The sequence below is a fragment of the Loxodonta africana genome, chromosome 9, assembly GCF_030014295.1.
Source record: "Loxodonta africana isolate mLoxAfr1 chromosome 9, mLoxAfr1.hap2, whole genome shotgun sequence".
Lineage (NCBI taxonomy): Eukaryota > Metazoa > Chordata > Mammalia > Proboscidea > Elephantidae > Loxodonta > Loxodonta africana.
The window spans coordinates 95,170,992-95,191,549 of record NC_087350.1 but is presented as its reverse complement, the minus strand read 5'-3'; the positions used below and the strand labels follow the sequence as shown (position 1 = coordinate 95,191,549).

General features: G+C 38.4%; 1 protein-coding gene across 1 annotated transcript; it reads right to left on the bottom strand.

The window, feature by feature from the left end:
- Window positions 1-16,887: 16,887 nt before the first annotated feature.
- Window positions 16,888-17,893, bottom strand: IFNE (interferon epsilon). The gene has a single exon (XM_010587899.3). The coding sequence runs from the start codon at window positions 17,520-17,522 to the stop codon at window positions 16,941-16,943; it is 582 nt and encodes a 193-aa protein (XP_010586201.1). The 5' UTR covers window positions 17,523-17,893; the 3' UTR covers window positions 16,888-16,940.
- Between the last annotated feature and the right edge of the window lie 2,665 nt (window positions 17,894-20,558).

Here is a 20,558-nt window from a genome sequence, read left to right as displayed (position 1 = left end):
TTCTAGATTTTTAGAAAACTTTTCCTAGATAAGAGGCTTTTTTTTTTTTTTCTCTTGATGAAGTTTTGGAGATGAGGGAATGTCCCTGTTACAATCATAAAACGACAGCCTTCGTTATTTTTTAGTTAAAAGGAAAGAGAAAGCAGGATCCATTTTATTCTGGAGCTGTCAGCTGCCAACTTGAGGTTCTCTTACAGAACCCAACAAATCATCACAGCCCAGGGAAAATTATTCATGAGGTCAATGCCTTCCAAGGAATCTCTTAAACTGGGGACATGAAGCAGCCTCCATTTATAAACAAAACAAAATGAAACAACACTTGAACAAAACGGACACAGGATGGTATTTGATTACACTTAGTGACAAGTGGGGCGGAACCTGTCCAGCAGGAGAGATATTATAACATTCATATGGGAGGATCACAGTTTCTAATATCAACAAAGGCCTTTCTTTGTGAAAATTGATTTAATTTAGGACATTGATGGATCACTTTGCTTTCGTTTCCCTCTAGTTCATGCACACTGTGAGTAGGCACATTTAAAAGTAAAGTTTGGAATCATTCCTGAGGATTAGGGTCTAAACTAAGATCATTAAACCTACGTAAATGACAAACGAAAACAGTCATCCATTAAGATAGACAGCTAAAGGGCTCTTAAGCTACAGTCTGTGACAGATAATTGCGAAGCTGGTGGGTAGATGACAGAGTCTTTACAAATCTAACAAACATATGAACAAAATCTAATTTCTTGCCCCTATAAAAGGAAACTTCCATGAAGCCGGTGGGAAGGGTCACCATGAGCTCAGTTCTCTGTAGATTCCATGCTAAGCAAGCTGCCTTTATCCGGCACTGAAGGCCTCAGGGTCCCAAACCAGCTCCCCAGATAGCCATCCTGTCTAGCCTCTAGACAGTGTGGTGACAGCCTGAGTGTGAGGGCCTTTGCCACACATGGGCTGTGAGTGTGGATCCCTGAGACAGGAGGGAAAAAGCTCCATGTGTCTCTGTCTACCTGGGTCATACATGTGGGGCACATAAACAGGAAGGCCAAAGTCTGAGCCATGACAGGGTTTTGATTTCAGACTTTGACAAAGGCTTGCAAAGTCAGAATGACATCTTTTTAAAGCTTGTCCCTAAGGAACACAGACACTACAGTGGCAAACATGAGGGAAAATCATCTGTTTTGATGCATCATTATAATACTAAAACTCCCTGGCTCATTATTGTGTACAAAATTAATGCGGTCTGGGCTAGGTAGAAGGAAGGTCCATGACAGCTTTTAATTCTTTTGTTATCTATAATATCTATGCCCCTACAGTTTACATTGCTAAGTTCAGCATTCATCTAAATGTAAAAATTGCTTCCATGGTCTAATAGCCATGTTTCTCAAAGTGTGGTCAGGGAACCCTTGAGACACTTCCTGCAGATCCATGAGGGAAAAAATTTTTATTGTAATACCAATTTTGTTTTTTTTTTTTTTGTCTTTTCCACTCATTCTCTTGCAAGTGTCTGGTGAACTTTTCCAGAAGCCACAGGATGTGTGATAAAGGATCACAATTTCTAATGTTCTAACAGCTAAATTTCTCATGTGTGAAATATTGATAGCCCTGGTGGCGTAGTGGTTTAAGAGCTCAGGTGTTAACCAAAAGGTTGGGAGTTCAAATCCACCAGCCATGTCTTGGAAACTCTACGGGGCAGTTCTGCTCTGTCCTACAGGGTCTCTATGAGTCAAAACCAACCCGACGGCACCTGACAACAACATTACCCACATAAACAAAAGCTCTGTATAATCCTCAATAATTGTTCAGAGTGTAAAGGAGTCCTGAACCAAAAGGTTTAAGAAAAGCTGTCCCACAGCGAGTCTCTTTCCCTTTCCTCACAATCCTATTGTGTAGGTCTCATTGTTGTGTTTTGAATTTCAGAATTGTTATTTGCATTAAAGGTAAATTTCTGGCTTATGTTTTTCATGACATATGTTTTCTGCATCTTTTAAATTCCATAATCCCCATCCGGCTCTCTCCTCTTTCTAGGAACCTTTCTGAGAGACCTCATTTCTGGCTGTTTGAACTTTAGAGATCTAAAGTTATTTAATCAACATTATTTCTGATAAAAATAGTAATACTTTTATCATTTCATCAATTAAAGCAAACTTTTAGTGGTATGTTTCAGTCCTGCAATCTTATTTAATAGAATGAGGCTAGACAAACAAAGACAATCATACTAAACAGTGTAGTTGAGTTCAGAATGAAAGCCAGACTCTCCTTTGTAAATAATCCTGTAAAGACGTTTGCTGCTTCCGTGCAGGAAGTGCTTAATAGCCTTCCATCTTAGTCTTATAAAAGGCCTTTTTAGCACTCACACTCAATTGGTCAGACAGATAAGGAAGACAAGAGGCTCTTCGCTGGGCTCTATCAGTACACAATGGGAAGTCCAGTCTGAGCGGACCGTAGAAAAACACATTGTCCTTGGTAACGAGAGCAGCAGATTGGCTCTAAAGAGGGTCTCCCGTGGAATCAGTGATGACCTAAGGAAAAAAGTTACAGCCCGTATGCCTGGGCTTTGTTAGAGTGGAAATTGTTAAATCTATCTTGTGCTTAAACTCACAAGAAAATTCAGGAGTCAAAAATAAATAGATGTACAGGCGTCTGTAGTTGATGGGGAGCCCTGGTGGCACAGTGGTTAAGAGCTCCACTGCTAACCAAAAGATCAGCAGCTCGAATCCACCAGCTGCTCCTTGGAAACCCTGTGGTACAATTCTACTCTCACTATGAGTCGGAACAGACTTAATGGCAATGGGTTTTTTGGTAGTTGATAGGTTAATAAAGTCAATATATTTCACTAGTGAAACCACTCATTAATTTTTAGACTTTTTTTTAAATTGGCAAAAAAAAAAAAAAACTATTCCCTTATAACTTTTTAAAAGGCGCTTTGCCTATTTTTCCATAATACTTAAAGTCAGCGAATTAAATTCACTCGTATCACACCCCTAATTGTCCTACAAAACAATAGAAACCTTTTGGCATTTTGGTAACTCAGAATTCTTTGTCATCTCACCCTCCCTGCACAACTGATTTAATACCCTGGTCTCTCCTTCATTCATAAATCCCATGTCTATTTCTATCCTTCATGTCCTTTAATGGACTTTTTCTGACAAGCCATCATCTTAACCCTCCCTAAGGTGTTGATAAATGTTTGAATCTTTGAATCTTTGATATATTTGAAATAGTTCATCCCAGTAGATTTATATTTCTTTCCAAAAAATTTTACTTTGTTGTTGTGTGCACCATTGAGTTGATTCTAACCCATAGCAACCCTATATGACAGAGTAGAACTGCCCCATAGTTTTCTAGGCTGTAATCTTTATGGAAGCAGATCGCCAGGTCTTTTCTCCTGTGGAGCTGCTGGGTTTGAGCCGCTGACCTGTTGGTTAGCAGCTGAGAGCTTAACCATTGCACCACCAGGGTTCCTAAAAGTTTTATAAGTAAGTATTTTCCATATAGGGTTGTTGAGAGAATTGAATCCGTATTTTTTAAAGATTTTAGAACAATAGCTGGTCCATAGTTAGCAAGCAATAAAATTTGTTACTGTATTTCATCATCATCATCATCTTTGAAGATGATCCAATTCCCTTTCTTTTGGCTTTCTCAAAACAATCTTTTCATTGGCAAATTGGGTTTATGAACTAGGTAGAGTACTCAGGCAAAGGCTAATAACCATTATCTTAGCAGATAGGTTTGTGTTCTAGCAACTAAGGGTTCTGGTTGTTAGTCTCTTGTGAGGTGGTTGTTGTGACATCTCCTTTCTCTCAGAGCTGATCACATCTGCATTAAATGAAAGAAAAAACAAATACTGGTCTTGCAAAGCTGAGGGCTGTCCATTGTTCCCTTTGAGTCTCTGGCAGAAGCAGCCATTTTGCTACCTTTGGTTACTTTAATATTTGCCATCATTCTCCTATGTTATAGCCCCTAGTCCTTGATTTTGCTGCATTGAATTTTGCTAACTTAAACTTTGTCATTTACTCAACTAAAAAATCACTTCCCTTCTTTCACTTTGATGACATCCAGACTTACATTTGTTTCCTTTTTGGCCACAAACAACTATCAACTTTTCCTTTCCAGGGAAGTTGAAGTAAGAAACAAAAAGTCTAATGACTTGAAAAGTTATAGAGAAAATGGTAGAGCCTGTTTGTCTTTCTTTTACTTCTTTTCATTTCTATTAACCTCAAGAAGAAATAGAAAGAAATGCAAAAGCAGGAAGATAAAGATTACCCAGTAAAACACTACATTTATTTAAGAAGTTAAAAAAATTAAAATTAAAAATCACAAACTAATAAAGAAAAGAAGGCTATTTCTCCCGACATAGTACCCTGGGCCTCACAGCCCTGCACCCTCATAGCAAGATAGAGGTGGAGTAACAAAGAACCTGAAAGGAATCACAATGACCAGATAAACAACTGAAGGCCACTAGATTCCACAATATAAGCTTCTACTAGCAGACAACATTCCCTCACGTGTCTATCAGTTAGCCGTACGGTGGCAGCTTGCATGTTGCTGTGATCCTGAAAACTACGTCACTGGTATTCAAACACCAGCAGGGTCATCCATGGCAGACAAGTTTCAGCTAGGAAGAAAGATCTTGTGGTCACTTCTGAAAAGAATTAGCTAGTGAAAACCTTATGAATAGCAGCAGAACACTGTCTAATATAGTGCTGGAAGATGAGTCCCTCAGCTTGGAAGGCACTGGAAATATGACTGGGCAAGAGCTGCTTTCTCCAAGTAGAGTCAACCTTAATGATGTAGATGCAGTCGAGCTTTTGGAACCTTCATCTGCTGACGTGGCACAACTTAAAATGAAAGAAACTGCTGCAAACATCCATTAATAATCAGAATGTGGAATATATGAAGTAAGAATCTAGGAAAATTGGAAGTAGTCAAAAATGAAATGAAAAGCATAAAAATGGATATCATAGGCATGAGTGAGCTGAAATGGACTGGATTTAGCCATTTTGAATCAGACATTCATATGGCCTACTGTCCCGGGAACAACAACTTGAAGAGGAATGGCGTCACGTTCATCATCAAAAAAGAACATTTCAAGATATATCCTGAAGTACAACACTGTCAGTGATAGGATGATATCCATAAACCTACAAGGAAGCAAAAAAGGGGAAGGTCCTTGAGAAGAGGGATTGACACAGTGACTGCAACCATGGGCTCGAGCATAGCAATGATTGTGAGGATGGCACAGGATCAGGCAGTGTTTCGTTCTGTTGTACTTAGGGTCACTATGAGTCAGAAACGACCTGATGGCACCTAACAACGACTACTTTACCAAGCATGATGTCCTTCTCCAGAGACTGGTCCCTCCTGATAACATGTCCAAAGTATGTGAGATGAAGTCTCACCATCCTTTCTTCTAAGGATCATTCTGACTATATTTCTTCCAAGACAGATTTGTTCGTTCTTCTGCAAGTCCGTGGTATATTTAATATTCTTTGTGAACATCATAATTCAAAGGCATCAGTTCTTCTTCAGTCTTCCTTACTCATTGTCCAGCTTTTGCATGCATATGAGATGGTGGAGAATATCATGGCTTTGGTCAGGCTCACCTTAGTCCTCAGAGTGACATCTCTGCTTTTTAACACTTTAAAGAGGGCAGCAGATTTGCCAATGCAATACTTTGTTTGATTTTTTTGACTGCTGCTTCCATGGGTGTTGATTGTGGATCCAAGTAAAATGAAATCCTTGACAACTTCAATATTTCCTCTGTTTATCCTGATGTTGCTTATTGGTCCAGTTGTGAGAATTTTTGTTTTCTTATGTTGAGATGTAATTCATACTGAAGGCTGCAGTCTTTGATCTTCACCAGTAAGTGCTTCAAGTCCTCTTCGCTTTCAGCAAGCAAAGTTGCGTCATCTTCATACCTCAGGTTTTAATGAGTCTTTCTCCAATCCTGATGCTTTGTACAATTTCTGCTTTAGTCACAGAATTTATGGAATTAAATTCAGCAATTACTTTGTCAGTAGTATTAAGCAAGCATATGTTAAAAATAGTTAGCTCCAGGGACATCAGTCCCTAGGAGATGATTGCTCTGATTTATTTATTTATTTTCTATCTATTTATGTTTATTGATTCATTCTGGTTTATTGTATTTATAATATTCCATTCAACTTTGCATTGCATTAAAACTTACAAAATATATTCACCTTTCCATTTTATTAAATTTGCAATTTGTTTTATTTATTAAATTCTTTTCAAAGAAAACTTCTTGAATTTGTTAATTTTTAAAATTTAAAAAAAAATTTTACAAACAAAATCCATATTCTGGTTTTATAAACTAACCTGAGGAATGAGTGGTGAAATTAATTTGCCATTCATTTATTTATACCATACGTATAAATTGAGCATCTACATGGCAGACTGTGCAATTGTCATAGAAACACACAGGTGAATTAAGCAAACACAATTCCTGCTGTGTTGGAACTTTCCATCTTACAGGGAAAGAGACATGAAAACAGTACTAATTATTAGTTAATTTCAAATATATTAAACACTACAAAGAGAAGTAAAAGAAAATGATGTTCGCATACCAGAAATTTTAGGCATGCGTGATTCAGGGAAGGAAAAAAATAGCAGGTGTTCTTCCTAAGACATGTAAGTGCAGAAGTCTTATTGGCAATTGTGTCTATGAGTCTAGAATAAACAACAAATGCCATGGATAGAAGAATGAATACGACAGTCTTCATTGTAATGAGGTATGGGATGGATGTGGTTATTCATGAATAGAATGTACAATGAGAAGAGTACCTAAAAGTTAATATCATCACCTTCAACATGTAAAGGTAAGGAAGAGGAGAGTCTGCAAAGCACACTGAGGTGGAGTGGCCAGTACAGTTAAAAGGACAAATATGAGAAAATGCGGGTGAAAGATGAATAAAGGGATGACATTTAAAACACAGAGGAGTGCTTCTCATGGAAGAAATCTGAACTGTCCCAGTAGATCTAAAAAGAGGCACCAGTGGTGACTTTAGTAGGCTCTGGTATAGCAGAATTCATGGGGCAGAAACCAGATGGGAGTAGGTTGAAGAGGAAACACAAGAAGGGTAACTAGGGACATTGTGTCTAGAAAATTATTTTGGGAAGTTTTCTTTTCTTGTGTTTCTGTGAAATGGAGGAGTGAAATAAAGTGGTACCTGGAGAAGAATGTGGGTTAACATCTCTGTGTATATATTTGTTCCTGTGTTTGCAATGTGTTTTCTGAGAATCGTTTTCAAAGAACGGATGAATTGGCACAAAACAGGAACATTTGAAATGTTTGATGTATTTAAAATCATTGTTTTTTTCCTTATTTTTTTATATCACTTTAGATTAAGGTTTACAGGACAAACTAGCTTCTCATTAAACAATTAGTACACATATTGTTTTGTGGCATTGGTTACATGTTTTACATGTGGCAAGGACATAAATCTTGGGGGGCCAAAGTGTCAAATGTCATGGATTGAATTTTGCCCCCCAAAAATATCTGTCAACTTGGCTAGGTCATGGTTCCCAGTATTGTACGATTGTCTACCATTTTGTCATCTGATGTGATTTCCCTATGTGTTGTAAATCCTATCACTATGATGTAATGAGATGGATTAGTGACAGTTATATTGACAAGATCGACAAGATTAGATAGTGTCTTAAGCCAATCTTTTTTGAGATATGAAAGAGAAAAGCAAGCAGAAAGACATGGGGATGTCATACCGCCAAAAAAGCAGTGCAGGGAGCAGAGTGTGTCCTTTGGACCTGAGCTTCCTACACAGAGTCAAGGCAGTAATCAGAATGGTCTGGCTCTCAGAGACCTATAGTATTGGCTAGTTGATCTTGGTGTGCCTAGAAGTGAAATAGGTGGGAAGTCTTGTTTGATCTGCATAAGTGGAAGAGATCTAGGTCAAGTGAACGTAAGTCTAACTTGAATCACCAAAACAAAGAGTCACAGCTCCTCAATCAATTCCCAGACTTCAGTCAGTTTATGGAAGGATTTTGCCTCCAGACTGTAACATAGATATCCTCCTTGAGCTTCCAGTTTGCCTAGCCTAAGGATTTTGGACTAAAGACTGCCAGAGTTTCCAGCTTGACCTGTGGATTTCAGACCTGCCAGCTCCCACAATTACATGAGACAATTCGTTAAAATCTCTTTCTGTGTGTGTCAGTATATAGATACTGTTGGTTCTGTTTTTCTGGAGAAATATGACTAACACAGAAATGGTCCTACAGGTTTCCCTTCAATGTCAAAATAAACCAGCTTCTTAGTCAGAGTATGAAAACCTGTACATTCAGATTTTAACCAGCGAAGGTGGAGATGTGTACGTGTTGGGAAAGGTATAGCAAGGTTTGGGTGGATCAAAGGACAGTGTTCCACTGACCAGTATATCATGCAACTTTTGTCTAGATAACAGTGCTAAGTGTGCATTGTTTTAGTGAAATTAAGTTCAAGTTCAAATAGAATGTAAGCCTTATACTAAATAAGGAATACATCTCTGGGGGAAAAAAAGAGAAAGTCTATCCTTTTAATGACTCTAAATAACAGAAAATCATTTGGATTTCTCTCAGATGAACAAGGTAAGTTATTAAGCTGTGTGAAAATATTTGGGAATAAAAATGGGTTTAGCAATGATAAAGAACAATGATGAATCTGCAAAACATAACATGGATGAATCTGGAAGGCATTATGCTGAGTGAAATTAATTGCAAAAGGACAAATAATGTATGAGACCACTATTATAAGACCTCACTAAAATGTTTAAATACAGAAGAAAACATTCTTTGATGGTTATGAGGGTGAGGAGGGAGTGAAAGGGGTATTCCCTAATAGTATACAAGAATTATCTTAGGTGAAGGGAAGGACAACACACAATACAGGGGAAGTCAGCACAACTGGACTAAACCAAAAGCTAAGAAGTTTCCTGAATACAACCAAACACTTCAAGGGACAGTGTAGCCAGGGCAGGGGCCTGAGGACTATGTTTTCAGGGGATATCTAGGTCAATTGGCATAACAAAGTTTATTAAGAACATATTCTGCATTCCACTTTGGTAAGTGGCGTCTGGGGTCTTCAAACCTGGCAAGTGGCCATCTAAGATGCATCAGTTGGTCCCAACCCACGTGGAGCAAAGGAGAATTAAGGACACCAAAGACACAAGGAAAATATTAGCCCAAGAGACAGAACCCGAGACTCCATAAGCCTGAGACAGGAACTAGATGGTGCCAGCTACCACCAATGACTGCCCTGACAGGGAGTGCAACAAAGAGTCCCTGAAGGAGCAGGAGAAAAGTGGGGTGCAGAACTCAAATGCCAGTAAAAAGACCAGACTTAATGATCTGACTGAGACTGGAGGGACCCCAGAAGACATGGCCATCAGACTCTCTGTTAGCCCAAAACTATAACCATGCCCGAAGTCAACTCTTCAGACAACGATTAGATTGGACAACGAGACATAAAAAGATACTTGTGAAGAGTGTGCTTCTTAGCTCAAGTAGATACAAGAGACTAAATGGGCAGCTCCTGTCCAGAGGCAAGATGAGAAGGCAGAAAGGGATAGGAGCTGGTTGAACGGACACAGGAAATCCTGGGTAGAATGGAGAAGTGTGCTGTCAAATTATAGGGAGATCAATTAGGGTCACATAACAATGTGTGTATAAGTTTTTTATGAGAAACTACCTTGAACTGTAAACTTTCACTTAAAGCACAGTTTTTAAAAAATGGATTTAATTTGAGTGTATTCAGAATTAAAGTTTTAGTTTGTGTAGTAGTCTGTGTAGCAGGCAATTTTTAGTAAAAGATCCTCATCCATTCTTTCACTTTGTGAGTGAGGGATGGGTAGAGGAGAAAGAGGCTAGATAACAATGAGAAGGAAATCAACATATTTTTAGAGTAAACGGTAAGATAACAGGAGAAATACCTTCCAGTGTCCATGTTCTGCCAGTATAGGAAAACTGGAAGGTGGAATTACCTTCCCCTGGGTGGGATAGGGAACAAAGAGTTGAATAAATAAAATAATCAAAATGACCCCTAAAATGCCTCTGTCTAAATGGATTCTACCACAGCTTGTGCTCCAAGGAAACTTGTGCCCAGAACCTACAATATGGCCCCATTAGTGGAATCTCTAACATCTTTTCTCTGGATCTTCTGAGACACTTTTCTTGCAGGGCGCTACAACTGAAACCTTAAAGTGTTCAAGCTCCTCTCCTTTGTCCTTTTAATCTCTAATCAGTCAAAATCCACTTGGCCAGAGGCATTTTGGGGATTTTTTATTTTATTCATTTGAGCCCCTAATCTCTACCTTACTCACAGAGAGTGTATTCCTTCTCCTCTCCCTCTACTAGACAGAACTTGGCTCCTTTGAGGTAATTCTCCTGTAATTAAACCATTTGCTCTGGAAATATGTTTATTTCCTTCCCATTTCTATGCAGCTTTTTTCTCCTCCACTCATTCATCCCTCACAAGGAGTGAGATCGGATTAGGGGTTGTTATAAATAAATAAACAAGTCCACTGCTCTCCAGTCAATTCTGACTCATAGTGGCCCCATAGAGCTTTCAAGGATGTAAATCTTTACTGAAGTAACTGCCACATCTTTCTCCCTCAGAGCGACTAATGAGTTCAAACTGCCAACCTATTGGTTAGCAGCCAAGCGCTTTAACCACTGTGACACCAGGGGCTCTAAACAAATAAATGAACAAATAAAATCTGATATACTGAATAATATACCAGCTAAGAATCCAATTCTCAATAATCTCAAATTAACTGTATTTTTATCCCAAATATTTTTACACAAATTGAACACCCACTGTGTTCATCTGATATGAATCCATGTGAATTTCTGCTATTTAGAATAATTAATTTTCCCCCAGGGAGGTATATCTTATTTAATATACTATTCAATATAAGGCTTATATTGAAACTTGTAATAAATTTCATTAAAATAATCCACACTTAATTTAGTACTCTTATCTAAGACAAATGTTACATGATACATTGGTCAAGGGAACTCTGTCCTTTGTTCTAACTAAACATTACTGCGTCCAACATGTACATATCTCCAACTTCACTGCCTAAAAACTGGATGAACAGGTTTTCATGCCTCCTGCTAAGAAGCTGGTTTCTTTGGACATTAAAGGGAAACCCATGGGACTATTTCTGTTGTATGGTCCCTTCCCTGCATACTTGCTATGCGACTCTGGCTACTTAAGCCTAAATACTTGTTCTTTATCTTTTGCTACCCTTATGTTTCAAGTATACAATTCATCCAAAGAGTTGATGTCTTTGAATTATGGTGCTGGTGAAGAATATCGAAAATACCATGGACTGCCAGAAGAACGAACAAATCTGTCTTGGAAGAAGTACAGCCAGAATGCCCATCAGAAGCAAGGATGGTGAAACTTCATCTCATGTACTTTGGACATGTTATCAGGTGGGACCAGTCACTGGAGAAGGACTTCATGCTTAGTAAAAGCAAAAAAGAAGACCCTCAATGAGATGGATTGACACAGTGGCTGCAACAACAGGCTGAAGCATAACAATTGTGAGGACTTTTCAGGACCAGGCAGTGTTTCATTCTGTTGTACATAGGGTCGCAATGAGTCGGAACTGACTTGACAACACCTAACAACAACAACAACAATTACAATCTGAAAAAATGAGGAAAATTGGCACCAAGTCTTACCTACTAGCTGGTAGAAAAACTAGTCCAGTGTGGCCACCTACGTAAACCAGTAACAGGAGAAGTGTGCTCTGAACAGAACACCTGGAAGTGTAATATACTTTATAAAACTATAAAGTTGAGCAGTTTACACCATTTGCATGTGTTGCTTTCATAATTTTTTTCAAAATATTAATTATTTAAAAAGCAGAGCCAAAATAAGTCCTATTGGAACTCAGGTTAGTGCCAGTGGTTTCTATACTACTTGGCAGTTGAAGACCTGACCATACATTAGAGAAATATAGATACTTCATTTTTGACTCCAAGAAGTCCAAATGGTCCATCCAGGAAGAGTGGTGAGGCTGAAAAACAAAAATAAAAGCTTAACCTCTTATCAGACATACGTAAACAAGATTTTCGCATTTCTAGACAGATTCTCCTCACATGTCTAAGATCATGTCACATGGTATATTGTCTTAGTCATCTAGTGCTGCTATAGCAGAAATACAAGTGGATGGCTTTAACAAAGAGAAATGTATTCTTTCACAGTCTAGGGGGCTAGAAGTCCAATTTCAGGGTGTCAGCTTCAGGGGAAGGCTTCTCTGTCAGCTCTAGAGGAAGGTCCTTATCATCAGTCTTCCCCCATCAGAGAGCTTCTCAGCACAGTGATTCTGGGTCCGAAGGATGTGCTACTCCCCTCACTCCTGTTTCTTGGTGGTATGAGGTCCCCATGTCTCCCTGCTTGCCTCTTTCCCCTATATCTCAAAAGAGATTGGCTCAAGACACAATCCAATCCCGTAGATTGAGTCCTGCTTCATCAGCACAACTGCTGCCAATCCCATCTCGTTAACACCATAGAGATAGGATTTACAACACAGGAAAATCACATCAGATTACAAAATGGTGGACAATCACACAACACTGGGAATCATGGCCTAGCCAAATTGATACACATATCTTTAGGGTACACAACTCAATCCATGACATATATCATATGGTGACATGTCACATACCACAGTGATATGGTACTGATTTATCCCTTCTTTCCTCTAATGCTATATTTTTAAAATTTCTCTGTTTATTCAAGACTGAGATTGTCCCTGTTATGTGTTGAATACTGTGCTAGGTAAAGAAATTAAAAAGACATGTCCCTACCATGAAGTAGGCCATACTCTAGTTGGAAGAAAGAGAATAATCTATTAAAGTGCAATGTTGTTTGTGACATGTTAAAAGTTGTGTTCTGGGAGGTAGATAGATTCAGACACATCAGACTACAAAAGTTTTCTGTGAAGGGTAAAATTGTAAATGAAAAATAAAACAAGATATTAACACATATAAAGAAGAGAGTATGTAACTGGCCAAGGTGAGCTTTGACATTCTGGGTCCCAAAACTGAAGGCCTGTATGCTATGCTATGGAAACCCTGGTGGCATAGTAGTTAAGTACTATGGCTGCTAACCAAAAGGTCAGCAGCTCGAATCCACCAGGCGCTCCTTGGAAACTCTACGGGGCAGTTCTACTCTCTCCTATAGGGTCGCTATGAGTTGGAATTGACTCTTCGGTAACGGGTTTTATGCTATGCTACTGGAGATCAGGGAAAGCACTCTGAAACAAAGATTCATGTTGAAGGAGTTTGTTGGAGAGTGCTATGGGATCAACACTTGTGGGAAGAGAAGGCAGGAATATTGAGCAGAGGGAGAAGTTGAGCTACAGTGTAGTCACGAAATGGCCTTAGCCAACCACAGAGTGAGCTCTGAAACTAGGATGATCCTTCAGAAGTGGAATGAAGGGGTGGAACTTTTATAACTCCACACCTACCAGTCATTGGATATAGGCAGCCCCCAAGGGAGAGGAAGAAAATCTGGGATAAAAGATTCACTTCACTAAAGGAGGAGATTCCAAGAGAGGGCTTAGAATAGACACACAGGCAGGCAGGCAGGCAGGCAGGCAGACAGACAGATAGATTTTAAGGAATTTGCTCACATGATTGTAGAGTCTGGCAAGACCAAAATCAGTAGGCCAGGTGGCAGGCTGGAAACTCGCGCAGGATGTCTATGTAAGTCTTGAGGTCGAATCGTTCTCCCTCGAGAAACCTCAGTTTTTGCTCTTAAGGCCTTCGACTGACTGGATGAAGCCCACCCACATTGTGCAGGGTAAGCTGCTTTACTTAAGCCAAATCTTTAAATGTTAATCACATGTAAATATTGTCATAGCAACACTTAGATTACTGTTTGGCCAGACACTGGACACCATAGCCTAGCCAAGTTCATACGTAAAATTAGCCATCATACCTGTCGTCCTTTTTTTTTTTCTAGTCAGTAATCCAGGTATTTTTAAATTAGAATTTTTTAGGGATGGATAAGCTACAATTTCCTTCACTCTTTTAGTACTGCCTTGATAGAGCTTCTATTTCTTGCAGATCGTTTCTAAATACATCTTTGTGGTTATCCAAAGTAAAATCCCACAGACAATAAGGACTATGAAGAGCGAGAAATCTGAGGTGAGCCAAGGTCTCTGGCCTCTGTGACTAGGTTGTTCTAGTTGTTCACAGAAATACGGAATAAAGGAGACAAATCAGGTTTGGCTCTGGGGTAGATGTTGATGAACTGAAATTTGGGTATATTATCATGTCTGAGGTACCTAAGCAACATCTAAAGGAAATGTCTAGGAGGAGATTCAATATGAGAGTGTGAAGTTCAAGGGACAAGTTTGTACTTGTTGCATAAATCTGGAGGTCATTTTTTAATTTTGGTAGTTGATGTGATGGGTGTGTAAGATTATCTTCAGGGAATGTATCAAATGAGAAGAAAACTGGGAACTAAGCTGTAGGGAATGCTTGCTGCATCACTTTGAGTAAGTTACTTCACCTTTAAAGCTTTGTTCTTCTTACTTGGGAAAAGGGGGTAATAACGGAACTATCTTGCGAGGTTGATTTGAGAATTTAATAATATGTTAAGTGAAGTATTTGGTTCTGGAAAGTCCCTGGTAGAAGGAAGAACAAACAAAATGAACTTCTATGGACCATGAAAAGGAAAGTGACTTATATTTGCAGTCAAGCGTGATAAATATTTCTCCTCCTTCTACTTCATTGCTTCCTTTTGTATTTGAAGGTAAACAGGTCAACCCCAGGGCCAAATTGTGAAGTCGGCAGATTTCCTCCTGACAGCCCAGCTTCTGCCCCTGCTTCCATGCCCCCTTTCACTATTGCAGGTAACCTGACCTCATCTTCAGGATCCTGTTCAGCTTCTACTCTTCCCTTTCAAACCAAATCTGGAAGCATCAGACAACCATCAGTATACTTACTGACTGATACACTAATTAAATTGAACTGAAATCTGTTTTTTTCCTTGGCAAGCTTTTACCTTTAATAATGACTTTTATCTATAAACATGGAATGAATCTGAAGCAGTACGTGATATAAAATAGTAGAATTAGCTCCAGGGTTTTGGACCATGGCTCTGCTGATAATATTACACAAATTTGGGAATGCCGTCAAGCCTTGGGAACTTCAGTTTCTTTGGCCCACATATGTTCCATGATGATTTCCGAAAGCCCCTGGCTGAAGCTCTCTAATTGCCGGAATCTTCCAGGAACAGGAAACCTCTCTCCTGACCAGGGGGCGCTCTTCTCTCCCACCCACCTCCCTCCAATCATCCCAACCAAGTGCAGGCTAGTGCAATCCCTTGTTCCTTCTAACCTTCACCTGATACCTCCTTTCACCAGCAAGACTCCCTCATGCATATTTCTGATAAGTGTGACTCGTTAAATATAAGTTAATTTATTATTTTAATTTATAACATTCACATGATTTAAAATTAAGATACAAAAATATGCTGAAAAAATTCTCTTACTCTGTTTTCCTCCCTAACTTCCCTTCCCCCACCCCACCCTACCCTCCCACCAAATACAAGTAATCATTGTCATTTATTAGTTATTTCTTATACATTATTTATTAATTCATACACAAGCAAGCACCCCTAACCAAAACAAAATCCACTGCTGTTGAGTTGATGTCAACTCATAGGGACCCTATAGGACAGAGCAGAACTGCCCTATAAAAAAAAACTATTTTTTTTTTTTTTTTAAGGCTGTAAATCTTTACGGAGGCAGATTGCCACATCTTATTCCCATGGAACGGCTGGTGGGTTTGAACCGTTGACCTTTTGGTTAACAGCCGAGCTCTTTAACCACTGTGCAACCAGGGATCCTTATACATGCAAGCACAGATATAAAAATAATTTTACATTTTTACTCAAAATGTATCATTCTATACATACCCACCTTGCCTACTTTTACTACAGGAAGAGTCTGTTCATTCTTTTCTCCAGCTTTCTTTTTTGTGGATATACATTAACTGTCCTCTAATTAGAAGAATTTGGATGGTTTCTTGTCTTTTGAAAATATAAATAATGTTGCAATGAATAACATTGTGCATAAGTCATTTCATACATGTGCAAATATTTCTACAGGATACATTTCCAGACCTAGAATTGATGAATCAAAGGCTATATGCACCTGTAATTTTGCTATATAGCACCAAATTGCCTCCACTGTGATTGTACCAATTTTTAGTGCTCGGGCAAATTTTAAGAATGGCCCTCCCCAAAGCCCTTAGAAAAGTGTTTTTATCAAACTTTGGACTTTTACCAATATAAAAAATTTTTTTATTTAAATGGTATCTGATTTAATTTTAATTTTTACTGTTATGAGTGAGGGTGAACCTTATTTCATATATTTGTTTGTTTGCTTTCCCCTGGAAATTATCTATTCACGCCCTTTGGTCATAGTTTTGTTGTGTCACTTGTGACATAAATATCCAATGTATAATGATATTTTCAATTCCTGAAATGCAAATTATCACTAATATTTCTCATTGTTTCTTCCAAATTCTGGCAAAGAAAGACATCACTGGAATGGATGTTTGTGTAAAGGAAAGTGTTACTACATGGGAGATATATTTCATATCTCCTTGACTCACTTTTATGATAATATACCCATTTAAAGAACAAATTATGAAGTATTAGTGAATCTATTTCAACCTATAAACAGTTTAAAATAGAAAATATACAGTGACATTACAAAATAAAAACAACTGTGGTCAGTATATACAATCTTAAAACAGATAAATATATAAACACATAACCAAAACAATACTACTACCCTAGGACAAAAACAATAATGGTGGTAATAGCATCTGAGAAGCCCTCTCACCCTCCACCTACTCTATGCCTTTAAAGCCTGCAGTCAGGTCATGCTTCACCTGGTTCAAGGGTCCATTCTGTATTGGCTCAGCTTTCCTGTGAGCCTAAAAACAAAGAACAGGCACCGAATGATTTCTACTCGGACAATGGTCCAGGCACAGCTGCTGTATTTCTGGTTTTCCAGGTAGTTATGGATCCTTTGAAAGTACATTTTAACCTGTAATCTAAGGTTCTCCGTACCCAAGGAGCCACTCTTTTGTTCTGCTTCCAGTCCCATGAGTGCTGTCTCTAGATGTTCCAGCTGTCCATAAAGTTCAATGAGGAATTTCTCCATGTGTCTTTCCTCCCAACTGCCCAGAACAAGATTTGTCCTGAAGAGGTTGAAGATCTGCTGGAGCATCTCATGGAGAATGGCCACTGCGTGTCCTTTATGGTACTGGTGAGGATTCATAGACTTCTGGGGAAGTGCAAAGTTTGCCCTATGTGGTAGACACTGCTGAATCGAAGAGCTCCACAATGTATTCAAGAGTTTTAAACTTTCTCTGTTCATTCTTTGTTGGAAGTGAACTAATTTCAGTTCTAGGGAGAAGATCATGGACGAGGACAGCAGGACCACCACAGTCTCAAAGAAATACTTGTTAATCATGGTGAAGATCAAATATGCTACTTAATCTCTGTGCACACTTAGTAAGGCTCCAGCTCTAGTGAATGTTTGCCTCTCATGTATCTCATTATTCTAGGTGTTCTCTTTTGTTATTTTTATTTTCTAAAGTTGTCATTTCTCCAACATTACACTTCAGGTCTTCTTGTTCTCTGTTCATGGTGTTCACAGACTATTTTCTCTACTTTCCCTATTGTGTTTACTGAGGAAGTAATCAAACGAACTTGTTTCATTGTATACTTTCTTTCCTTGAGGCAATTATGGACCAGTCATCCAAAACAATTTTCTATTACTCTCACTATTTGTTATATATAACGTTTCACTCAACACAATGTGCTTTGAAAATATTTAGTCAAGCTTGTTAAACTTGTTTTAATCAAGATTAAGCTTTTTTAAAAAAACAGCAGTCTTTCATGGAGTAATATTTATCAGACACTTAGCAGTACCTATAAGGTATGGATGGGCAAAAATTAAAATCCATACAGACTACTAAATTTAAAATCACAAGTAGAAATGCAAATAATTGAGAAAATTAAATTTAAAATATGTATTAGCAATCTTAAATTGTTTTGTATCCTATCTAAGCAGTTTAATATACAGGATTCTAGCCTGAGGAAGTAATCTGAAATAGAGAAAAAAAATAGCAAAGCAAATTTGTTATAACATTATTACAATGGCAGACTGTTTAAAAACAACCTATGAATCCAACAATAGGGGACTGGTTAGATAAATCTTGTTATATCCATATGATGAAAAGCTTTGTAATCATTATAAAAACCAAAAATCAAACCCATTGCTGTCAAGTCGATTCTGGCTCATAGCGATGCTATAAGATAGAGTAGAACTGCCCCATAGGGTTTCCAAGGAGCAGATGGTGAATTCAAACTGCCTACTTTTTGCTTCACAGCCTGAGCTCTTTATCACTGCACCACCAGGTCTCCGTTATAAATAATAAAATTATATATAAAAAGAGATTGGGGCAGTTAGTCTACATTCCATATGGTACCCATAGCTATGGTAAATCAGTGTGACTATCTTTACATCGATAATATCTCTTGAATTACAGATACCCAGTTCCCATTCTAAATCCTCCTGAATATGTCTCAATCTACCATTCCAATCGTATTTCTGACTGTTGCTCTAAATGTAGTCTAAGGGAACCTGAACTCTAGATGAAGTAATGTGTCATTCCCTTAATACAGCTGGTGGTTGTCTCTGTGTATGTTTATTGGTGATGTTTTATCTAACACATTACCTGTTGTCTCTCTTTATTTCCAGTACTTTTCTGTGCAAGGACTACTTGTCCTTTAAGACCTTAATCTCCCCCAAGGTGCTATAACCTGTCCTTCTCTGGATCTCCACAACACTTTGTACCTTCTTTAAGACAGCTTTCTTGTTCTAACTTATATTTGGCTAGTGATTTACCTGTCTTACAATCTTCCAAGATTAAAAGCATCTTAAGGGCATGGAACCCTTGAATGATGAATGATGAAAATGGTTGTGCCCAGCTGCTAATCAAAAATTGGAGGTTTGAGTCCACCCAGAGGTGCCTTGGAAGAAAGCCTTGTTAATGTAATTCCAAAGGAAACAGCCACTGAAAACCATGTGCTGTCAGGCTTAGCTTTTAATAATGGATTATCTAATATAATAGCAAAAGCTCAAACAGCAAAAGACAAAGTAAATAAACAAGACCTCATAAAAATTTAAGACTTTAGTTCATCAAAGGACTTTACCAAAAAAGTGAAAACACAAGCTACTGACTGGGAGAATATCTTTGGAAGCCACATATCTGACAAGAATCTAATAACCAAAATACATATAAAACTTCAACAACTTGACAACAAAAAGACAAATAACTCAGCCATAAAATGGACAGAGGACTTGAATAACATTTCATCAAAGAGGACCTTCAAATGACCACCAAACATATGAAAAGATGTTCAACAGCATTAGCCATCAGAGAGATGCAAATCATAACCACTATGATATACCATTTAATTCCTGCTAGGATCGTTAAGACAACAAACAAACAAACGAAAACAAAACACATGCCAGATAATAACGGAAGTTGGCAAGGATATGGGGAAAATGGAACCCTTATCCACTGCTGGTGGGAAAGCAAATTGGAACAGCCGTTGTGGAAAATATTGTGGCAGTTCCTCAAAAAAACTAAGAATAGAACTACCGAATGACTCAGCAATTTTATTCCTAGATATATACCCAAAAGACTTGAAATTGAAGACTCAAACAGGTACTTTTACACCAGTGTTTACTGAAGCACTATTCACAATAGACAAAAGATGGAAACAACTTAAATGTCCATCAAAAGATGAATGACTAAAAAAACGTGGTACGTACATACAAAGGAATACGACTTAGCCAGTAGGAGAAGTGAAGCCATGAGACATACTGCAATATGGATGGAGCTCTAAGACATTATGCTGAGTGAAGCAAGTCAATCACAAAAGGGCTGATATCGTATGACCTAACTTATATAAAAAGAAAAGAAAAGGCAAATATATAGAGACCAAAGAAAAGAAAAGACAAACGTGTAGAGACTGAAGTTTATTAGCAGTCACCAGGGGTGGCAAGGAGGGAGCGAGCAGGGGGCTTTTGCTTATGGAGTACTGAGTTTTGGTGCATGGTGATTGAAAAATTGCATCGATTAAGGGTAGGGTTGCACAGCCAATTACTGTAAGTGCTGTCAATAAGTTGTACACCTGTAAGAAGCTGAATTGGCGAAAGTTGTTTGATAGACGTATTTATAACAATGACAAAAAAAGAGTAGCTGCTGAGGCTGCTTATGTACAACCAAACACCTCATGGGATTTGGTTTCTTGGTTTGGAGTTTCAGGGTCATGGTTTCATGGGACATCCCAGTTAAGTGGTCTAAATAATGTGTTTAGTGCTTCTTTTCTATCTCCTGGTTCATTACGTAGTTCCTGGGATCTTAAAAGGTTGTAAGCAGCCATCCAAGGCATAATGATTAGTCTCTATTTGCCTGGAGCCACAGAGGAAGAA